General features: G+C 36.4%; 1 protein-coding gene across 1 annotated transcript in view; it reads left to right on the top strand.

The window, feature by feature from the left end:
- Positions 1-9,395, top strand: part of Sycp2 (synaptonemal complex protein 2) — a 57,235-nt gene extending 47,840 nt beyond the window's left edge. The window contains exons 34-43 of the mRNA XM_034495361.2: positions 1,626-1,811; positions 2,575-2,665; positions 3,330-3,485; positions 4,207-4,316; positions 5,760-5,854; positions 5,956-6,055; positions 6,463-6,521; positions 6,645-6,726; positions 6,831-6,887; positions 7,918-9,395. Coding sequence (XP_034351252.2) covers positions 1,626-1,811; positions 2,575-2,665; positions 3,330-3,485; positions 4,207-4,316; positions 5,760-5,854; positions 5,956-6,055; positions 6,463-6,521; positions 6,645-6,726; positions 6,831-6,887; positions 7,918-8,025 — 1,044 coding nt within the window. The 3' untranslated portion in view covers positions 8,026-9,395. The remainder of the gene's footprint in view (positions 1-1,625; positions 1,812-2,574; positions 2,666-3,329; positions 3,486-4,206; positions 4,317-5,759; positions 5,855-5,955; positions 6,056-6,462; positions 6,522-6,644; positions 6,727-6,830; positions 6,888-7,917) is intronic.
- Positions 9,396-16,421: the final 7,026 nt, after the last annotated feature.

The raw sequence follows: 16,421 nt of genomic DNA, 5'->3' as shown, positions 1-16,421 counted from the left end.
AATGTCTCTGTCTTCAGACACACTAGAAGAGGGCATCAGATCCCATTACAGATGGTTGTGAGCCACCATGTGGTTGCTGGGAATTGAACTCAGGACCTCTGGAAGAGCAGTCACTGAACCATCTTTCAAGTCCAAAGCTTTCTATTCTGATGCAAGTTTAGTTTGCTACATATTCACCTACTGGGAACTGAGACAGTGACAGCCCCTTTTCCATAGTTTCAGTTGCATTCTATCTGATGTTTCTGTCTGACTTTGAATTTTTCTGGTTCATTGCACTAATAAGTAATTTTGAGACATCCAATAAATTAATTGTCTGGTTTTGTTTTTATGGCGCTAGGAGTTGAATCCAGTATTTCTTACAAACTAGATAAGCATTGTTCACCAAGCTACATCTCTAATCTATTTATGTTTTCCAACTTTTAAATGGAATTGTTGGTTTATCTTAAAGTTTACTGGAAGTTTTTTGGCAGAAGGGGAGATTTGACAAGATTTGAAAAAGGGTCTCACTCTGTAGCACTAGCTGCCCTTAAACTTACTGATAAGTTAGAGATCTACCTGTCTCTGTTTCCCAAGTGCTGGGATTAAAGGTATGTAACAGTATACTTACTAGATACAGTGTTTACAGGAGTTCTTAATATGTGTTTGGACATTGCTCCTATATTGGCTACATGCCATTGTATCTTTCACTTGCTAGAATCCAGAACTCCAATCTGACAGATGATTTTAATAAATTTTCTTATCTTCAGAGTGTTTCAGACTCTAGTCGTTGTGCTTGATACATACACTCAAGAGGTGAAGGTAGGAAGATTGAAATATTAGGGCCAACCTGGGCTACATTAGGAAGACCTAATTCTTCCTTAATCTATTGCTCTTTAATGTGAAAGTGTTAATTTTGATTTAAACTTTTAGGTGTCATTCCTTCCAGAATTTCCTATGACTAATTAAAGTTTTCCTTTTATAATGTTTACATTAACTAACTCAAGGCTGAGTCTGTTAGTGCTAATACTACACTGCTTTAGTTTTACACTTGTTGGGTCTCTCTCTCTCTCTCTCTCTCTCTCTCTCTCTCTCTCTCTCTCTCTCACACACACACACACACATACACACACACACACACACACACACACACACACACCAGTTTATATATCTGGGGTTTTAAAGGCTTTTGCCTTTGTGCTTTATCATAACAAAAAGCCAAGAAGCAAGTGGTTTGTTCTTGTATAAAAAAAATTAATGAATTTTGTATTTTGAGTGATCTTGCTGAATTCTCTAATTCCCCAGATTGTAACAGTTTTTTGTAGAGACAAATTATATAAAGTATTACAATTTTGCATTATATGATCAACTCTTGGCTTCTGTGGATTTTTTTTCTTGTTAAAGTGACTTGGCCTCTGAAGGTTAGAAGTCATACTAGCAGGCATCTTTGCTAAGTGGCTTTGCTAGATACCTGTCATCGAACTAATTAATGTTATATTTAAGTAGGTCCTGAATTTTAGCATTGAGTTAATTCTCTAAAATTTTAAGTTGTTTCCTATTTCACTCAGCTTTTGTTTTGTTTTGGTTTGGTTTGGTTTTAAGCAGTTATCTAACTTCCTTGGGTTTCTGTATGTCTTATTCATTCATAGTCCAGACACACTCCAACCAAGAATAATTCTGTTGTGAATATGAAAAATACAAATTCAGTGATAAATAATCAAAGAACCCAATGTTGTAACAGCTATTCAGATGTAAGCAGTAAGAGTTCAGAGAAACTTTATATGGAACCTGAATCTTCAGATAGCTGTGAAAACCATATGCAAAGCAAGATAAAGGTAACATGCCAATTGAAATTGCTAGTCTTCAGTGAGAATCATAATTCCAAGGTTTTTTTCAGTTTCTATGAGTGGAGAATCTGATTTCTAACACGTAGAATGGTTTAGTCATGGGAAAAATTGAAACTTTTAAAATGAATACAGGAAGGTCTTAAAATAGTGAGGATATCTGGGCAAAATCCCTGAGTTTACATATTTATAAGACTTTCTGACTTAATGACTACATAGAAATCTGATTTGCTGAACTTCTTGTTAGCATGAAACTGCATTGGTCAATCAGTAAAGATAGGTTACTTGTATAGTATAGAAGATGGAAATAAACTTGGATGGGAACTAGGATCTGAGCCACCCTTAACTGGCTAAAAGAGCACACAGATTAACAAAGAATAGTAATCGAAGTAAAGTTACTGAGTATACAAAGTTGTATTCAAATAGTAAAATGCAAGTTTAAATGTGAAAAATGTCACTTTACAAGAAATTTTCTGTGTCTCCATATTTACTCAAAAAATAAAGACACTATTAACAAGAAGTTGAAAATCAGAAATGTCCAAAAATGTCAAATAAAAACTATTAGCATGAGATTTATGTTAATTTATCATAAATATTTTTCAGTCATCTTTAAATGAAAAGAAAGGCTTGGTAGAAGATGCTATGAAAAGAATTTGACAACATTTGAAATCTGTTGGCTTGGGAGTTTGATGAATAGTCAAAGATGAATCTTAAGTGTTTATAGTACTTTTCTAATTTCTAATATTTATTTTAGGAAAATCATGCAGCATCTCCATTATCATTGTCTAGTGAAAAACTAGAGAGAACATGGTTTGACATGCCCAGTGACAATACTCATGTATCAGGTTTGTAGACATAGTCTTACTTTTTAAAGATTTACTTTAGCCAGGTGGTGGTGGAACACACCTTATTCCCAGCATTCAGGAGGCAGAGGCAAGTGGATCTCTGAGTTCAAGGTCTACAGAGCAAGTTCCAGAACAGCCAGGGTTACACAGAGAAATCGTGTCTGGAAAGAGAGAGAGAGAGAGAGAGAGAGGGAGGGAGGGAGTGAGGGAGAGAGGGAGGGAGAGAGGGAGAGAGAGAGAGAGAGAGAGAGAGAGAGAGAGAGAGAGAGAGAGAGAGAGTTAGTTCCCTGTGTGTGTGGAGACACTCCATTTGCATGCAATGTCCATGGAGCCCAGAAGACGTGTCAGTTATTCTGGAACTGGAATTAAAGACAATTGTAAGCTACTGTGTAGGTGCTAGTGACTGAGCCTGGATCCTCTACAGGAGTAGCAAATATTCTCAACTACTAAGACATCTTTCCAGCCACAGCCTTGCTTTTAAAGTAATTACTAATTACTTAGAAATCACACCTAAATGAATTCTACATTTCAAGTCATTCAATTTTGTTGTAAAAAAAAAAGTTGTGTAAGTTAACATAGTTGTTTTAAAGCTTTAGATTAAAGCAATAAGATAGTAGATACATTGCATCAGAATTGTAGCATTATTATCTTTTAACTGTTTAAGGTCCCAGTCGACGTGGTAGCAAAAGGCAGATGTACCTAGAAGAAGATGAGCTAAGTGATTCCAATGAAGCCGAAGTAGAAGAGGCAGAAGAAAGGGAACATTTGCTTCCCAAAAAACTATGTCAAAGGGAAAATTCCAATCAGCACACCTATAAAAGTAAGCAGGTCAAAAGTTTGTCAAACTGCAGTTACTTCTAGGGTAGCTTCCTAGAGTTTGGATGGCTTCAATGAAACAGTTCTTTGTAATAACAGCTTTGGGTGAGTCTAAGGTGGTTATAGTCTTTTATCACAAATTTGACTTTCTGTAAAAGTTGTAGCCTGGGTCTTAAATATTCCGATTTCCTCCATCATTTTTTCAGGTTTTAAATTGTAACCTTACTGAAATATAAATTATTTGAAGTGTTAATTTGCCACTAAATACTCTTCAGGTACTTCTGCTTTTTGTTTTGTTTTTGTTTTTTGTTGTTGTTTTGATATTAGATTTCTTTGTGTAGCCCTGGCTGTCCTGGAATGAGCTCTGTAGAACAGGCTGGCCTTGAACTCAGAGGTCCACCTGCCTCTGCCTCCTGAGGACTGAGATTAAAGGTGTGTGCCACTATTGCCCAGCTACTTTTGCCTTATTAATGGATCAGATTTAAAAGTACCAAATGTTGCACCTTAGTTGTCATTTGTGCCTCAGTAGCCCTATCAAAAGGTTCTGTGACAAAGATTTCACTTTTAATTAAAAAATGGAAAAAAAAACTCTGCTTTAGGTTTAAACACACATAAAATATGAAGAATATTTTTGTTATCAGTCTAATGAGACAGGGCTAAACTTTGTAGTAATACATATCTTAATGTTAGCTCATTGTTTTTATTTTTAATGTCTGAAATTACAGCTTCATTATCGACACCAGATTTTTCTGTTCCTAAGGACTGGCAACAGGAGTTACAAGATGCTGGAATGTTTTATGATAACATCAGCTCTGACTATAAAAGGAAAACTGATGTGAGTTATGTTCTAAGTTACACACAACACTACAGGTTTCTGGTAGATAATAGATGGCTTGTCTGATCCTTAGCCAACAAAACTGGGACATACATGAATCAGAATTTGCATATGTGCTAAATGGGAATGATTGTCAGATGAAAGACATCTCTCTTACTTCTAAAATATGTCTTTCAAAAATTCTTTTCTGTTCAGTTTGTCTTTGCAATGTTTAGGAGTTTTACATTTTCTGTTTTTGTGTTTGAGGTATGCATACACACATTTTGCAGATTGGTGCATGTGCATATATATGTGCTTGTGGAGGCCAAAGGTCTACTATGTTAGGTGTCTTTAATTCTTCTTTCCCTTCCTGATTGATTGATTGATTGATTGATTGATTGAGAAATGATCTCTCAATGAAAGTACAATTTGTGTAGTCAGGTATATTGTACTGTCTGGCTACCTGGCTTTTTATGTGGGTGCTGGGTATCTGAACTAGGATCTTTATGCTAGCATGATGACAATTTTACAGATAGTTATGTCTTCATCCTCTTTAGACGTTTTAACTTAACCCCCCAGATTATCATTCATGGAGAGTAACACATCTATACTACCAGCTTATATTCCCAGCTTTCTTTCACTATATCTGTACTGTGCCTTAGTTTTTGAGGATCCAGTGAGATGATGTATACAAAGCACATCTTGAAATTATTATTTACCTTTGGTAATAATAGGTAGAAAATCACATTCTCTTATGTCTTTATTTGAACTAATAATTAGTTCATTATCTTCTTTGAACAATCATAAGTACAATTAGCATGTTATCAACCTTATCTCTTGATTACCTTTTCCTTTTGTACAAGAATAAGATCTGAATTTTTTAAAGATTTATTTATTTATTCTATATATGAGTACATTGTCACTCTCTCCAGACAAACCAGAAGAGGGCATCGAATCCCATTACAGATGATTATGAACCACCATGTGGTTGCTGGGAATTGAACTCAGGACCTCTGGAAGAGCAGTCAGTGCTCTTAACTGCTGAGCCATCTCTCCAGCCCCACGATTTGAAATTTGTTAATTTTCATTTTCTCAAGGTCCAGAGTATCTATAATTTTATAGACTCTCTTATGTGTCTCTGGTAGGTGAAAATCTTTTGTGAAAAATGGTAAATTCTATTAAGCTATACTCTTAAACAAACTATGATCAGTAGCAATTTTTATAACTACCATAAATTTAGAATTCTTTAAAACAGTAGAAAACTGAACTGTGTTCAAATCCTGGCCAACATAAGTAGCTACTGCTAAGTCTAATTTATTATAAAAAGTTGACTTTAAATGACTACATTTTTAACTTTATAAGTTTTTCTTAGTTGTTTATGTGTTATGAAAATACTTTTTTATAATACAGTCTTGGTTAGGTTGTTATTTTATAAAGAAATTTTAAGTTAAAAGTATTTTTCAGACCCAACATAAAATCATGGATGATTTTACTACAAAGGCTTTGAAATTGGCTCAACAACATCTGATGACAATGACCTATCAAGCTCGGGGATACAGGTCTGTAACCCAAAATCTGTCTGGTAAGCTTTTCATACTGTGCACTTTATGAGCTGTGAATCCTATGGTTTAAAAACTGTCAATTTGCTCCTTTTTAATAGGAATGAAAATATTGACAAATTCCAAATCACTCTCCTAGATGAGCTGGAAAAAGTTGAAAAAGACTCACAGACTTTACAAGACTTGGAGAAAGAGTTTGTGGTTTGTGTTTCTAAAGATTAAAAAAAAAATTTAATGTTTAAAGTTTAAGTATAGGTCTTTAAAATTGTACTCCACTGTCAGAGACTGTTGCACGTCTGTTGATTGATTAATTGATTTGATTGATTGTTATTCAAAGCATAGTTCTATCTTACATCAGTTGCAATTGAACTCTGAAATTGCCCACAGGTTTATAATGAACATCTTTGTTATGTGGGAAGTATCTGAGAGATTTTACATCTAATACTTGTAATGTGAAAAAGTGTATACTATATTCAGTGTTCTTAACCTATAACCAGTTTTTACTTAAATTTAGAATAGTAGAAATATATTAATTCTACTTTCAGATTTTAATTTTTAATTGTGTTAAAGTATAAGGATTTTTTTTTGTTTTGTACCTTAAAACTTAGGACTTTGAGAAAAAGTTACTTCAGAAGTTGAGGGCATATCACCAAAGTGAGCAAGAGAGGTTAGTATGCATTTCTTAATGGACAGACTCTGTATGTTTGTAGGTGAGACATAACATATGCTACACTATAGCAAAAGAATGTAGGCAGATATGTGAAAAGTTCACTCTCATTTTATTTATTAGGTTTCATGTTTTGAAAACGTCACTGGATAAAAGATTTCCTGTCTATAATTCTGTTTATGAAGAGACTGCTTTTACATCTGAGGTATAAATTTTTTATACTTATCTTGTAACCTTGCTGGTTAGTCTAACTTGTCTTTTTGTTGTGAAAATTTGATAAATTTCATGAGGGAAATATGTTGCTTGTAGATTTGTTCGATGAAAGCAAACATGAAAATGCTTCAGGACAAGCTACTTCAGGAGATGGTGAGTGAGCTTAGTGTGTGCTTCCATCTACTCTCCTGGCTTTTGTGCCCTTTACTGTCTGCTTTATAAAACAAGTTCTTAGTTTTGAGCCCAGGCTGGACTTAAACTTGTGATCCTCCTGCCTCAGCCTTCAGAATGCTCAGATTATAGGCATGGACCACCACACTTTTTACCTTTTTTTATATCATATTCTTCCAGAAGCTTTTCACACTTGTTTACTTCTTTGGTTTTCTTTTGTTCCTTTTTTGTTTTGTTTGTAATGGGAAAAACAAAGGGTTTTTGTTATTTTCTCTTGGGGGCTTTTGTGAAGGTTTGGAGAAGACAGGTTCAAGCTGACCTCATGACTTTTAGTTCTTTAAATTATGGGAACCTTGTAAGAATATATGAGGGATGGATGAAAAATTTCTTCAGAGAAAACAGATAATGGTTTGCAAATGTAAAAACTAGGTGGAGAAATAACTTATTTGTGCTGTTTATAAACACTGTGTACTTTAACTAAAGCCAAGCAAGCCAGACTACTTAGTGGAAGAACCTGGGTTAGCAATGACAAACATAGTTGGGTTTTTAGAAGTCAAGTAGACAACCAACTACATTCTAGGATGAAGTGCTCTCCAGAGAGACACATGCCACTGCTTTACACAGACAGGGTTAGGGGCTTCTCTAAGTTTTAAGTACATAACAATAATAACCTTTATGTACATTAAGTACTAAAATACTTGTGAGATTTTACTCACATGCAGTACTAAGTGGTGCAGAGGTTGTGAAGCTATAGTCAGACTAACATAGCTTAAGCAAATAAACTAAGTTTGTCCTCATTGAAAATTTTTTCTAGAATAATTTTCTTTACTCTTTCTTTGAAATTTTTTATGTTAAGCTTTGGAAGATTGCTTTTCTTTTCTCCAGTATCATGAATATTATAGCTAATGATGGAACAGTCCTCTAGATACCTACATGTAAAACCTAAGGGAGTGGGTGGGCTCAGCACTAATTATATCTTTATGCAAATGATTGTCTTTCCCCTTGGTCACAGCATGAAGAGGAACTTCTCTACATACGCAGAGGCCTAGAGTCATTATTCAAGGCTCATGAAGGAAATGATGTGTCAACTGGCTGCCGTCAACACATTTTATCTGATTAGTTTTTGTGTATAAATGAAAAAAATAATAAAGTAGCTTTGCAAATATACATCATCTAAGCACCTCTATGCTTGTGTGCAAGAACCTCCTGACTCAAATGTTAGAGATGAAAAATGTGACTCCAAATGCAGCTTGTGTGTCTTATGAAAAAATAGTTAAAGGAGGTGACTCTCTTTGGTTCATATTTTTACATTAACTATGTCTGTGAAAGTAATGTCTGTATTAAAGTGTTACCTAAAGTGTATTTTTAAATTAATACAGTTTTGGAATAAAATATACTGAAATTTGCATAATGTTTTGTAAATATACAAGTATTAAAATATTAGCCATTCTTTGAAAGAGGAAAAGGCTCTGCTTTAAAATCTTTACTTGCTAGTACCTTCATACTTTGAGATATATATAGTTACAGTGCACTAAAAATGTTAAAGTGACCTAAAGTTGTAGCTTTTTCATAAATATTTTATCACAGTGTAGAAGTCTTAACTCCAAAGCAGGTTGCTTGCCAATTCTTTCTAAGCTCCTGGTATTCACCTAATATTTTGTTAGATTATATTTTAAGTAAATGTATATTTTACTTGAATAAGTATAATTACTTTACAATTACTATTATCGTATTTTATGAACCATGAATTACAAGCCACCTTCAGTCAGATACTTGAAGGTAATGCCAATCTAAAGGTGGTAGAATATTTGAGCAATACCAGCGTTTACTATTACAGTGGTAAAGTAGTTTCTTATTCAAGCACAAATGCATTCTCAGTGTATTCAGTTGACATTAGCTAAGATTTTAAGATTTATGAAGAAAATGATGGGAGTTTCTAGTTTAAAAAAATATATTTACATTTTATTAACCCTTAGATGAATTGTATGTACAGCAAAGATTTGCTAAGATTAATTTTTGTAGCTCTTGTTTTATTTTTGAAACATGGTCTGTAGACCTGGCTAACTTCAAATTAGTTCTACCTACAAATGTTAAAGTCATGGGCCCCAACAACTGGCCTTCAAATGATGTATTTGTAAAATTATTAGTTTCAGTATTTTTCAAATGGTTATACATTCTAAACACATTAAGTAAAGGTTATCCTTGTGAATATTTTAAAATAATCCCTAGAAATAATTTAATTCTTTTTCATAAGCCAGAAATTTTGAGTGAGATCAATGGTTATACTGTTTTGAACCTTAATATATACTGTGATACCAAAAATGTATACTGAAAAGGAATTTGGAGAAATGGGCTGTCACATTAATGAAACACCACCTTTAACAGCAATAGTCTTTCTTATCTACCTAACTTTATGTGCATATTTTTGTAACTCAGGCAAGTTATTTTGGCTGTGATTTGAGTATAGAAACTCAAAATAGATTTGATAATTTACTTATGAGTTGTTATATCATTCATGTTTAATAGATATGACATATTCATTTATTTTTTAATTTAGACCAGGAATTAGAAACTTGCTATTCAAAAGTTCATGTGATAATATGCTTTAGGATTTGTAGGACAAGAAACAATTTAGAAATAGAGTGTGTATATTTACATAACTATTTCTAATGTAATCATTTAGAAATAGAAGAGCTGGCCAGAAAAACAGGTAAACTACCTGCAGATCCTTACCTCTTCCTCCACTCCTCCAAATCCAATCCCCCAGTTTCATCCCCAGCTCTGTAGCAGACCATCTACTGTGGCCTCCCCTTCCTTTCTGCCCCCTATCTCCAGCAGATCATGCAAATACTCCAACATTCCTTCCCCTATCCATCCCTTTATCTCAGTTCCTAATTCCAGCAGGCATCCCCTGAAACCTGCAGGCCAGTTGCATCAGTCAGAAAAGCAGATAAGGGTAACTGCAGAACTTGCTTCACCTTTCCCTCTTCTCCAAATCCAATCACCAAGTGACCCAGCCTGCAGGTCAGTCAACAGGGTCTGCAAGGGAGATAGTGGGGATGGAGGGCAAGAGACTCGAAGAATAGAGACAAGACAGGGTGTCTGATCAAGTCTCATTTATTTAAAGGAAATTATGGGTATGTAAGCACAAGCAGGGGAGTGCAGCTTAAGACACTTAACCATGAGTGCCTTGCAGCTGGGGACACTAAACAGTGAGTACAGGATATGTCTGAGAAAAACAAGATGTTTATCAGAGTGTGCTCAGCTGTTGTGGACTGTTTGCAAAAATATCATGCTAGAAAAACAAGTCTCTTGTCAGGGTGGAAAAGTATCAACCTGAAAATACATGGTCCAAGATTTCTGCAAAGATAGCTGCTTTCTGCTAGGAGTTGGCTCCCAACACCAAGTGTCACCCCTAGATCTTTAGAAGACTACCTGTCTTGGCCTCTCTTTGCTCTCTGTCATTCCCAAGATGCTAAGCAGATCCTGTTGTAACACCTTGCTTTCATTCCTCCCATGGGACCCCCATCTATCCCCATTCATAAGAATCCACTCCCAATACCTAGAAACATTCTATGCAAAAAAAAAACAAACAAACAAACAAACAAACAAACAAAAACCACTCCAGCGGCCACACCTGACAGGATCCCAGAATTCTCTACCAGGCAACACAGGGCTACCATATCCCCTTAAGAACCAGAGATGGCAACAGAATGAAAGAACAAAATAATCACCCAACAAGGACAAGACCACATGTCAGCAACTAGAATTACAATTTTCCCAAACCCAGATACTTAAGAACATAAAAATACCATAACAGCCAGGACAATGTCTTTACTAGAGCCCAGCAACCTTACTACAGCAAGCCTTGAGAAATGTAACATAGCTGAAGCATAGAAAAGCCCTTAAGGCAGCCTTGTGAATGTAGAGATCTTTAAAGAGTAAATGAATAAATCCATTAAGGAAATCTATGAAACCACAAGCAAGCAGTGGAAGAAAATGAATAAAGCAATTTAGGACCTGAAAGTGAGAATAAAGAAAACCCCAAACTGAAGGAAATCAGGAAATGAAAAATTTAGGAACTCAAATAGGAACCTCAGAGACAAGTCTTGCAACAGAATATGAGAGATGGAGGTGATAATATCAGGCATTGAAGACAAAGTAGAAGAAATCAATACCTTGGTCAAAGAAAATGTTAAATCTAAAAAATATCCAGCACAAAACAGCCAAGAAATCCGTGACACTATAAAGACCAAATCTACAATTTGATAGGGATAGAAAAAGAATTCCATGTCAAAAGTACAGAAAATACTTTCAACAAAATCATAGAAGATATTTTCCCTAACCTAAAGGAGGTCTCTGTCAAGAAGTATACAGAACACCAAATAGGTTGGGCCAGAAAAAAAAATTTCTCAGCACATGTGGTGGTTTGAATGAAAATGACCCCATACACTCATAGGAAGTGGCATTATTTAAATGAGTTAAGACATATGGCCCTCAAAAGAGGAAAAAATGTTCAATATCCTTATGATCAAGGAAATGCAAATAAAAAGACTTTGAGATTTTACCTTACTCTCATTAGAATGGCTAAGATCAATAACTGATAAGTCATGCTGCTGAGGATGTGGAGTACGGGATACTTATCCCTTGCTGCTAGGAATGCATTTGTATAGCCACTGTGGAAATCAGTGTGACAGTTCCTTGGGAAGACTGGAATTGATCTACCTCAAGATCCAGTTATATCCTTCTTGGGTGTATACCTAAAGGGCGTTTTATCCTACTGCAGTGATGTGGGACCATAATGGCCCAGGATTATGGAGGAAGGGTCGAGGAGAACTTCAATCCTGGATACCTCAGATGAGGATGGCAGAAATTGATTCCCTAACACCTCCCAACCTAGTGACATGAAATCATCTGCCCCACCATCAACCCTAGTACAAGTTTATAACCCTGACAGTTATCAGGCTTCACTCCTTGTTTGACCTTATAAGGTTCCCCCACACACATCCCTCCCACTACCACCCTCAGCCCTGCAGCCCCTGAAGCATCTTCCAACACCCCTGTGTCCTGGCCAATTGTACATGGCCACACAAACCTTGTCCCAGAGACCCTGACCACTTCCCCAGTGGCATAAGCACCTCTTCCTCTACCCCTCCCTACCGTTAAACTGAACCAGTTATCCAAAGCTGTTCTTGCATGTGCATTCTTTGTATGCACACTCACCTCTAACCAAGATCCTGTTTGCATGACCTGCTAAGCTTTTCTACCTCAAGTCCAACCCAGTGAGCAATGGGTCTGGCTACTCTGAGGGAGAAGTGGGCATGGGCTGGCACAGAGATTCTTATTCAACCATGTTTATTGCTGCTCTATCATAATAGCCAGAAATTGGAAACAACCTAGATGTCCCTTGACCTAAGAATGGATAAAAATATGTGGTACATTTACACAATGGAATATTGCTCAGTTTGCTGAAAAAACTGACATCATAAAATCAGAAGTAAATAGCTGGAACTAGAAAAAAATCATATTGAGTGAAGTAGCCCAAGAAAAGACAAATATGGTATGCATTTGCTTATATGTGGACATTTGCTGTTAAGTCAATAATAAGCTACAATCTACATAACCATAGAGGTTAGTAGTTGAGAAAGGGACTAGAGGGAAAGATTTTTATAGTTAAGAGAAATATAATAGATTTGCATAAACGGGGGGTGCTGGTACAGTTGGATCAAGTGGAGAAGGGAAGAAGAAAAGAGGGGTACAAGGGAAGGAATACAGGGAGAGACAGCTAAAATTAAGGGGCATTTGAGGGGTAGTATGGAAGCCTAATACAGTAGAAGCTTCCTAAAATATATACATATATGAAGGTAATCTAAATGAAATCTCCAAATAATAGGTGGGGAAAGCCCAAACTGGACATCTCTTGTTACCAAATGAAACTTCCAGTACCAAGAATTGTTGAGGACCGCTCTGCCCCACGCTTGGGGGCCAAAATGTCAGAGACCGCTCTATCAATATTGGAACCTGCACTGTCAAAAGCCTTGGGGGCTAAGTTGTTAGAGCCCGCACTGCCCCAAGCTGCTCTGGTCCGGGGGTCAGGGTTCAGCAAGAGAGATAGTGAGGAAGAATGGAGACCAGACAGAGTGTGATTCAATCCCATTTACTCTTCTGTTTCTCTTCTTCTCTCCAAGTCCCTAGTTCCTAGTATCGAGTCTCAGGTCCTGGGCGTCAGCACCAAGTCTCAAGTCCTAATCCTAGTTCTAAATTGCTAGTCTCTTTCCCAGTTCCAAGTTACCTAACTCAAGTCTCAACTCTCAAGTACTCTTCCAAGTACAAGTGTCTAATCCAAGTTGCCTGTCTGAGTCTCAAGTGCCTACTACTTTCTTCTGTCTGCCTCTCACCTTTTATGTCTCACTTCTAAGCCATGCCTTAAGTCTTATCTCTAAATCACACCTTTAAGTCTCACACACCCAAGGGAAAACCCTGGGTATCTAAAACAAGATGTTATCAGAGTGTGCTCAGCTGTTGTAGGCTATTGTAAACAAGTCTCTTGTCAGGGTATATGACTCAAGATGGCTGCAAGGATGATAGCCACCTTCTGTCAGCTCCCCACAAAGAATGGCTTGTATTTAGTAGAATTGTTGACCAAATAGGCCTATGGGAACCCCAAAACAACCTAGGTTGTTGCCAAGACTATAGGTTGTTTTTCTACAAACAGATGACAAGGTTTTATTGCTGAAGACTACACCTATACAACTCATTGAACAAGTGGAGCTGGTGCCTAACTAGAACGTTTACCCCTATGGGCTAGAGTTCTTGTTACTGGAAAGTACTCTGCACACTAGGGGAAACATAAACACCAACTGAACTACAAACCCTTCAATTTACACTGATGTCTTTGCCTGCAAGATATGCTAGGGCATTGATGACACAAAGCTTTTATGAGTAACCAGCCAATATCTGATTTGACTTAAAGCCTACTCTGTGAGATGAAACCCATACCCAACACTGTTTGGATGATCAAGATCCTAAGACTAGATAGCCAAGGACCTGGGATAAAACCAAATACTACTATTCTACTAAAGCAACATAGCAATACAATGATTCCTGTTGACATTCTGTTATACTCAGATCAGTGCTTGTTCAGCCATCATCAGCATTTTCTCCTGTAGCAAATGGAAACAAATACAGAGACCCACAGTCAGACCTTATGTAGAGAGTGAGAGACCTGGAACACTTAGCCCTAAAGTGGGATTTCTCTGTCAAATCCCTCCTCCTCTCAGGCCTCAGGGAATCCAGTGGAAGAGGAGGCAGAAAGCTTGTTAGAACCAGAGGAAATGGAGGACACCAGGGAAACAAGGCCTTCTAAACACAACAGGACCAATGTACATATTAACTCACAGAGACTGAGGCAACATGCACAGGGCCTGAGTGGGTCTGCACTAGGTATGGTTCTAAAACTGAAAGAAGTTAGAAACATGCTCTGATCCCTACAGAAGCTACACCCAATTGATAACCACTTGGAGATAAAATTTTAGTCTTTTCCAATGGAGCTTCACTGGAGAAACAAACTACTCTAAGGGCATGCCTCATCTCCAGCAGTAGGCAATCAACAGCAAACAAACTAAAAGGTATCTTTGGAGGCTCACTGTCTCATAGTGTCGGGGCTTTTTCTTTTTTTATATTTTCATTTTTAAATTTTCTTTGTTTTTAAGTTATCAAATAAAAGCTGTTCAGATTTGATCTATGGGCTAGTTTATAGACCTTCATATTTATAAAGGAGGGGTTTTTTAAATATCAGAACATGCAGTTTATTAGTTGTTTTTCACTTTTTATCTTTCAACTGGAAACGGCTGTGATCATCAGGCCAACAGTTGCGAACCTGAGGTAGAAGGATACTTTAAATCTAAGAGAAACAAGTCTGAGCAATGCAGTAAACCCCCATATCTCCAACGGACAAAATCATTTCCTTTAAGTTTCTTTCTCTTGCACAGAAATGGTAAGCCAGATCATGTTTTTTCCCAAGTGGCAGAAGCAAGTGGAATAAATTCTGCTAAAATTTTAAGTTACAAATTTCAGGCCTATTAACAATGGTCATTGTAGATAATGACTTACATTTCTTACCTGGATTACAATCTTCTACAGTGCTGGTGTAGTTCTACAAGTTCTCAAGCAGATGAAGCTGGAGGCAGGTGCCTGTACCCAAAGTATACATGGAAAGGATATGAAGTAGAAAAGTGTTAGTATAGTGAGGTAGAAACCTAAACACTGGACTGCATATTAATATACCAATATACACACTGTCAAATCCCAATACTGCACCAAGTTAGGCCACCTTGGCCTTTGAATTCACGTAAACTAAGGTTTTCCTATAGCTTTTAATTCCATGCCAAATTTTCTAAATAATCTTGCTAATTCTCAGTACTGGCATGAAATTCTAAATGCCAGAAGAGATTTCTTTAGCCGTTTTCTCACCATCTGTGTGAGCAGTCAACCTAGTCATTTACTGTATATGATGAATGTACACTTGTGTAATAGGAATAAAATCATTCTGAGGAAAATAACCCAAGAAATCAATGTCAACAAGTAAGTCTAACATGAAATGTAGAAATAAGAGTACAGTGGTATTTCCTTAGACCACATTTTGTGCACACGACTCATTCCCAGGTGGAAATGGAAGGGAGAGAGTAGTGAGTACTCAGCATGCACTAGAGTTGCACCAATGCAATGTATTTTATTTCTGTGTAAAGCACCATACTTCGTTTAGAAGGTATAATGTATAAGGAATATTGTGGCTATAATATCATTTAGGCATCTGTAGAAATAAAATAGATACTACTTTCATATTTATTTCCTTTTATAAGATACTTTAATTTTTAGTTTATACTTTTAAAGACTTTTAAAATGTTTTTATTGCTCTGAACATAAAACTGATGTTCTCACAGAACCATGACTGCTAACTTCCCATTGTTTAAGCTGTGCACTTCTGTATCACCATCAGTGCACCAAAAGGGAGTCAGGAATAACTTACAGGTATTGTCTGTTTGAGGACACTGGCATATGCTGTTTTATTTGCCTATTTTCAGTTGCTCTATTGAAAAATAACTGATTAAATGGGTACTGAAAAGATTCAGGACAAATTTGGGGTTTTGTTTGGTTTTATGCTGAGTCTTATGTAGCTAAGGTTGGCTTGAACCCACGATCTTCATGACTCCTCCAAGAAACTGGGTTTACACAACTACACCACCCTGATGCCCATATTTTAATGGACTTGAATTTGCTTCTGACTACAGCTAAAACCTGACTTGCTAGTATGTGCGATGGGAAGCTTAAACCTGTAGTTACCATAGATCTCCACAAGATGGACCTCTTGATTCTAAGAGGCTTTTGTTTTCCCAGTTCAAGGGAAAACAAATTACTTAAAAATTACTCAGGTAAGAAAACGTTTAGATTTCTTTAAATTTTTAAAATTTTCCTTAAAATTACAAAATTTTTAGTAAGATTTTTAATCTTTTAAAG

The sequence above is a fragment of the Arvicanthis niloticus genome, chromosome 2 (genome assembly GCF_011762505.2).
Source record: "Arvicanthis niloticus isolate mArvNil1 chromosome 2, mArvNil1.pat.X, whole genome shotgun sequence".
Taxonomy (NCBI): Eukaryota; Metazoa; Chordata; class Mammalia; order Rodentia; family Muridae; genus Arvicanthis; species Arvicanthis niloticus.
The sequence above is the reverse complement of the archived record's forward strand: the minus strand, read 5'-3'. Positions and strand labels throughout refer to the sequence as shown.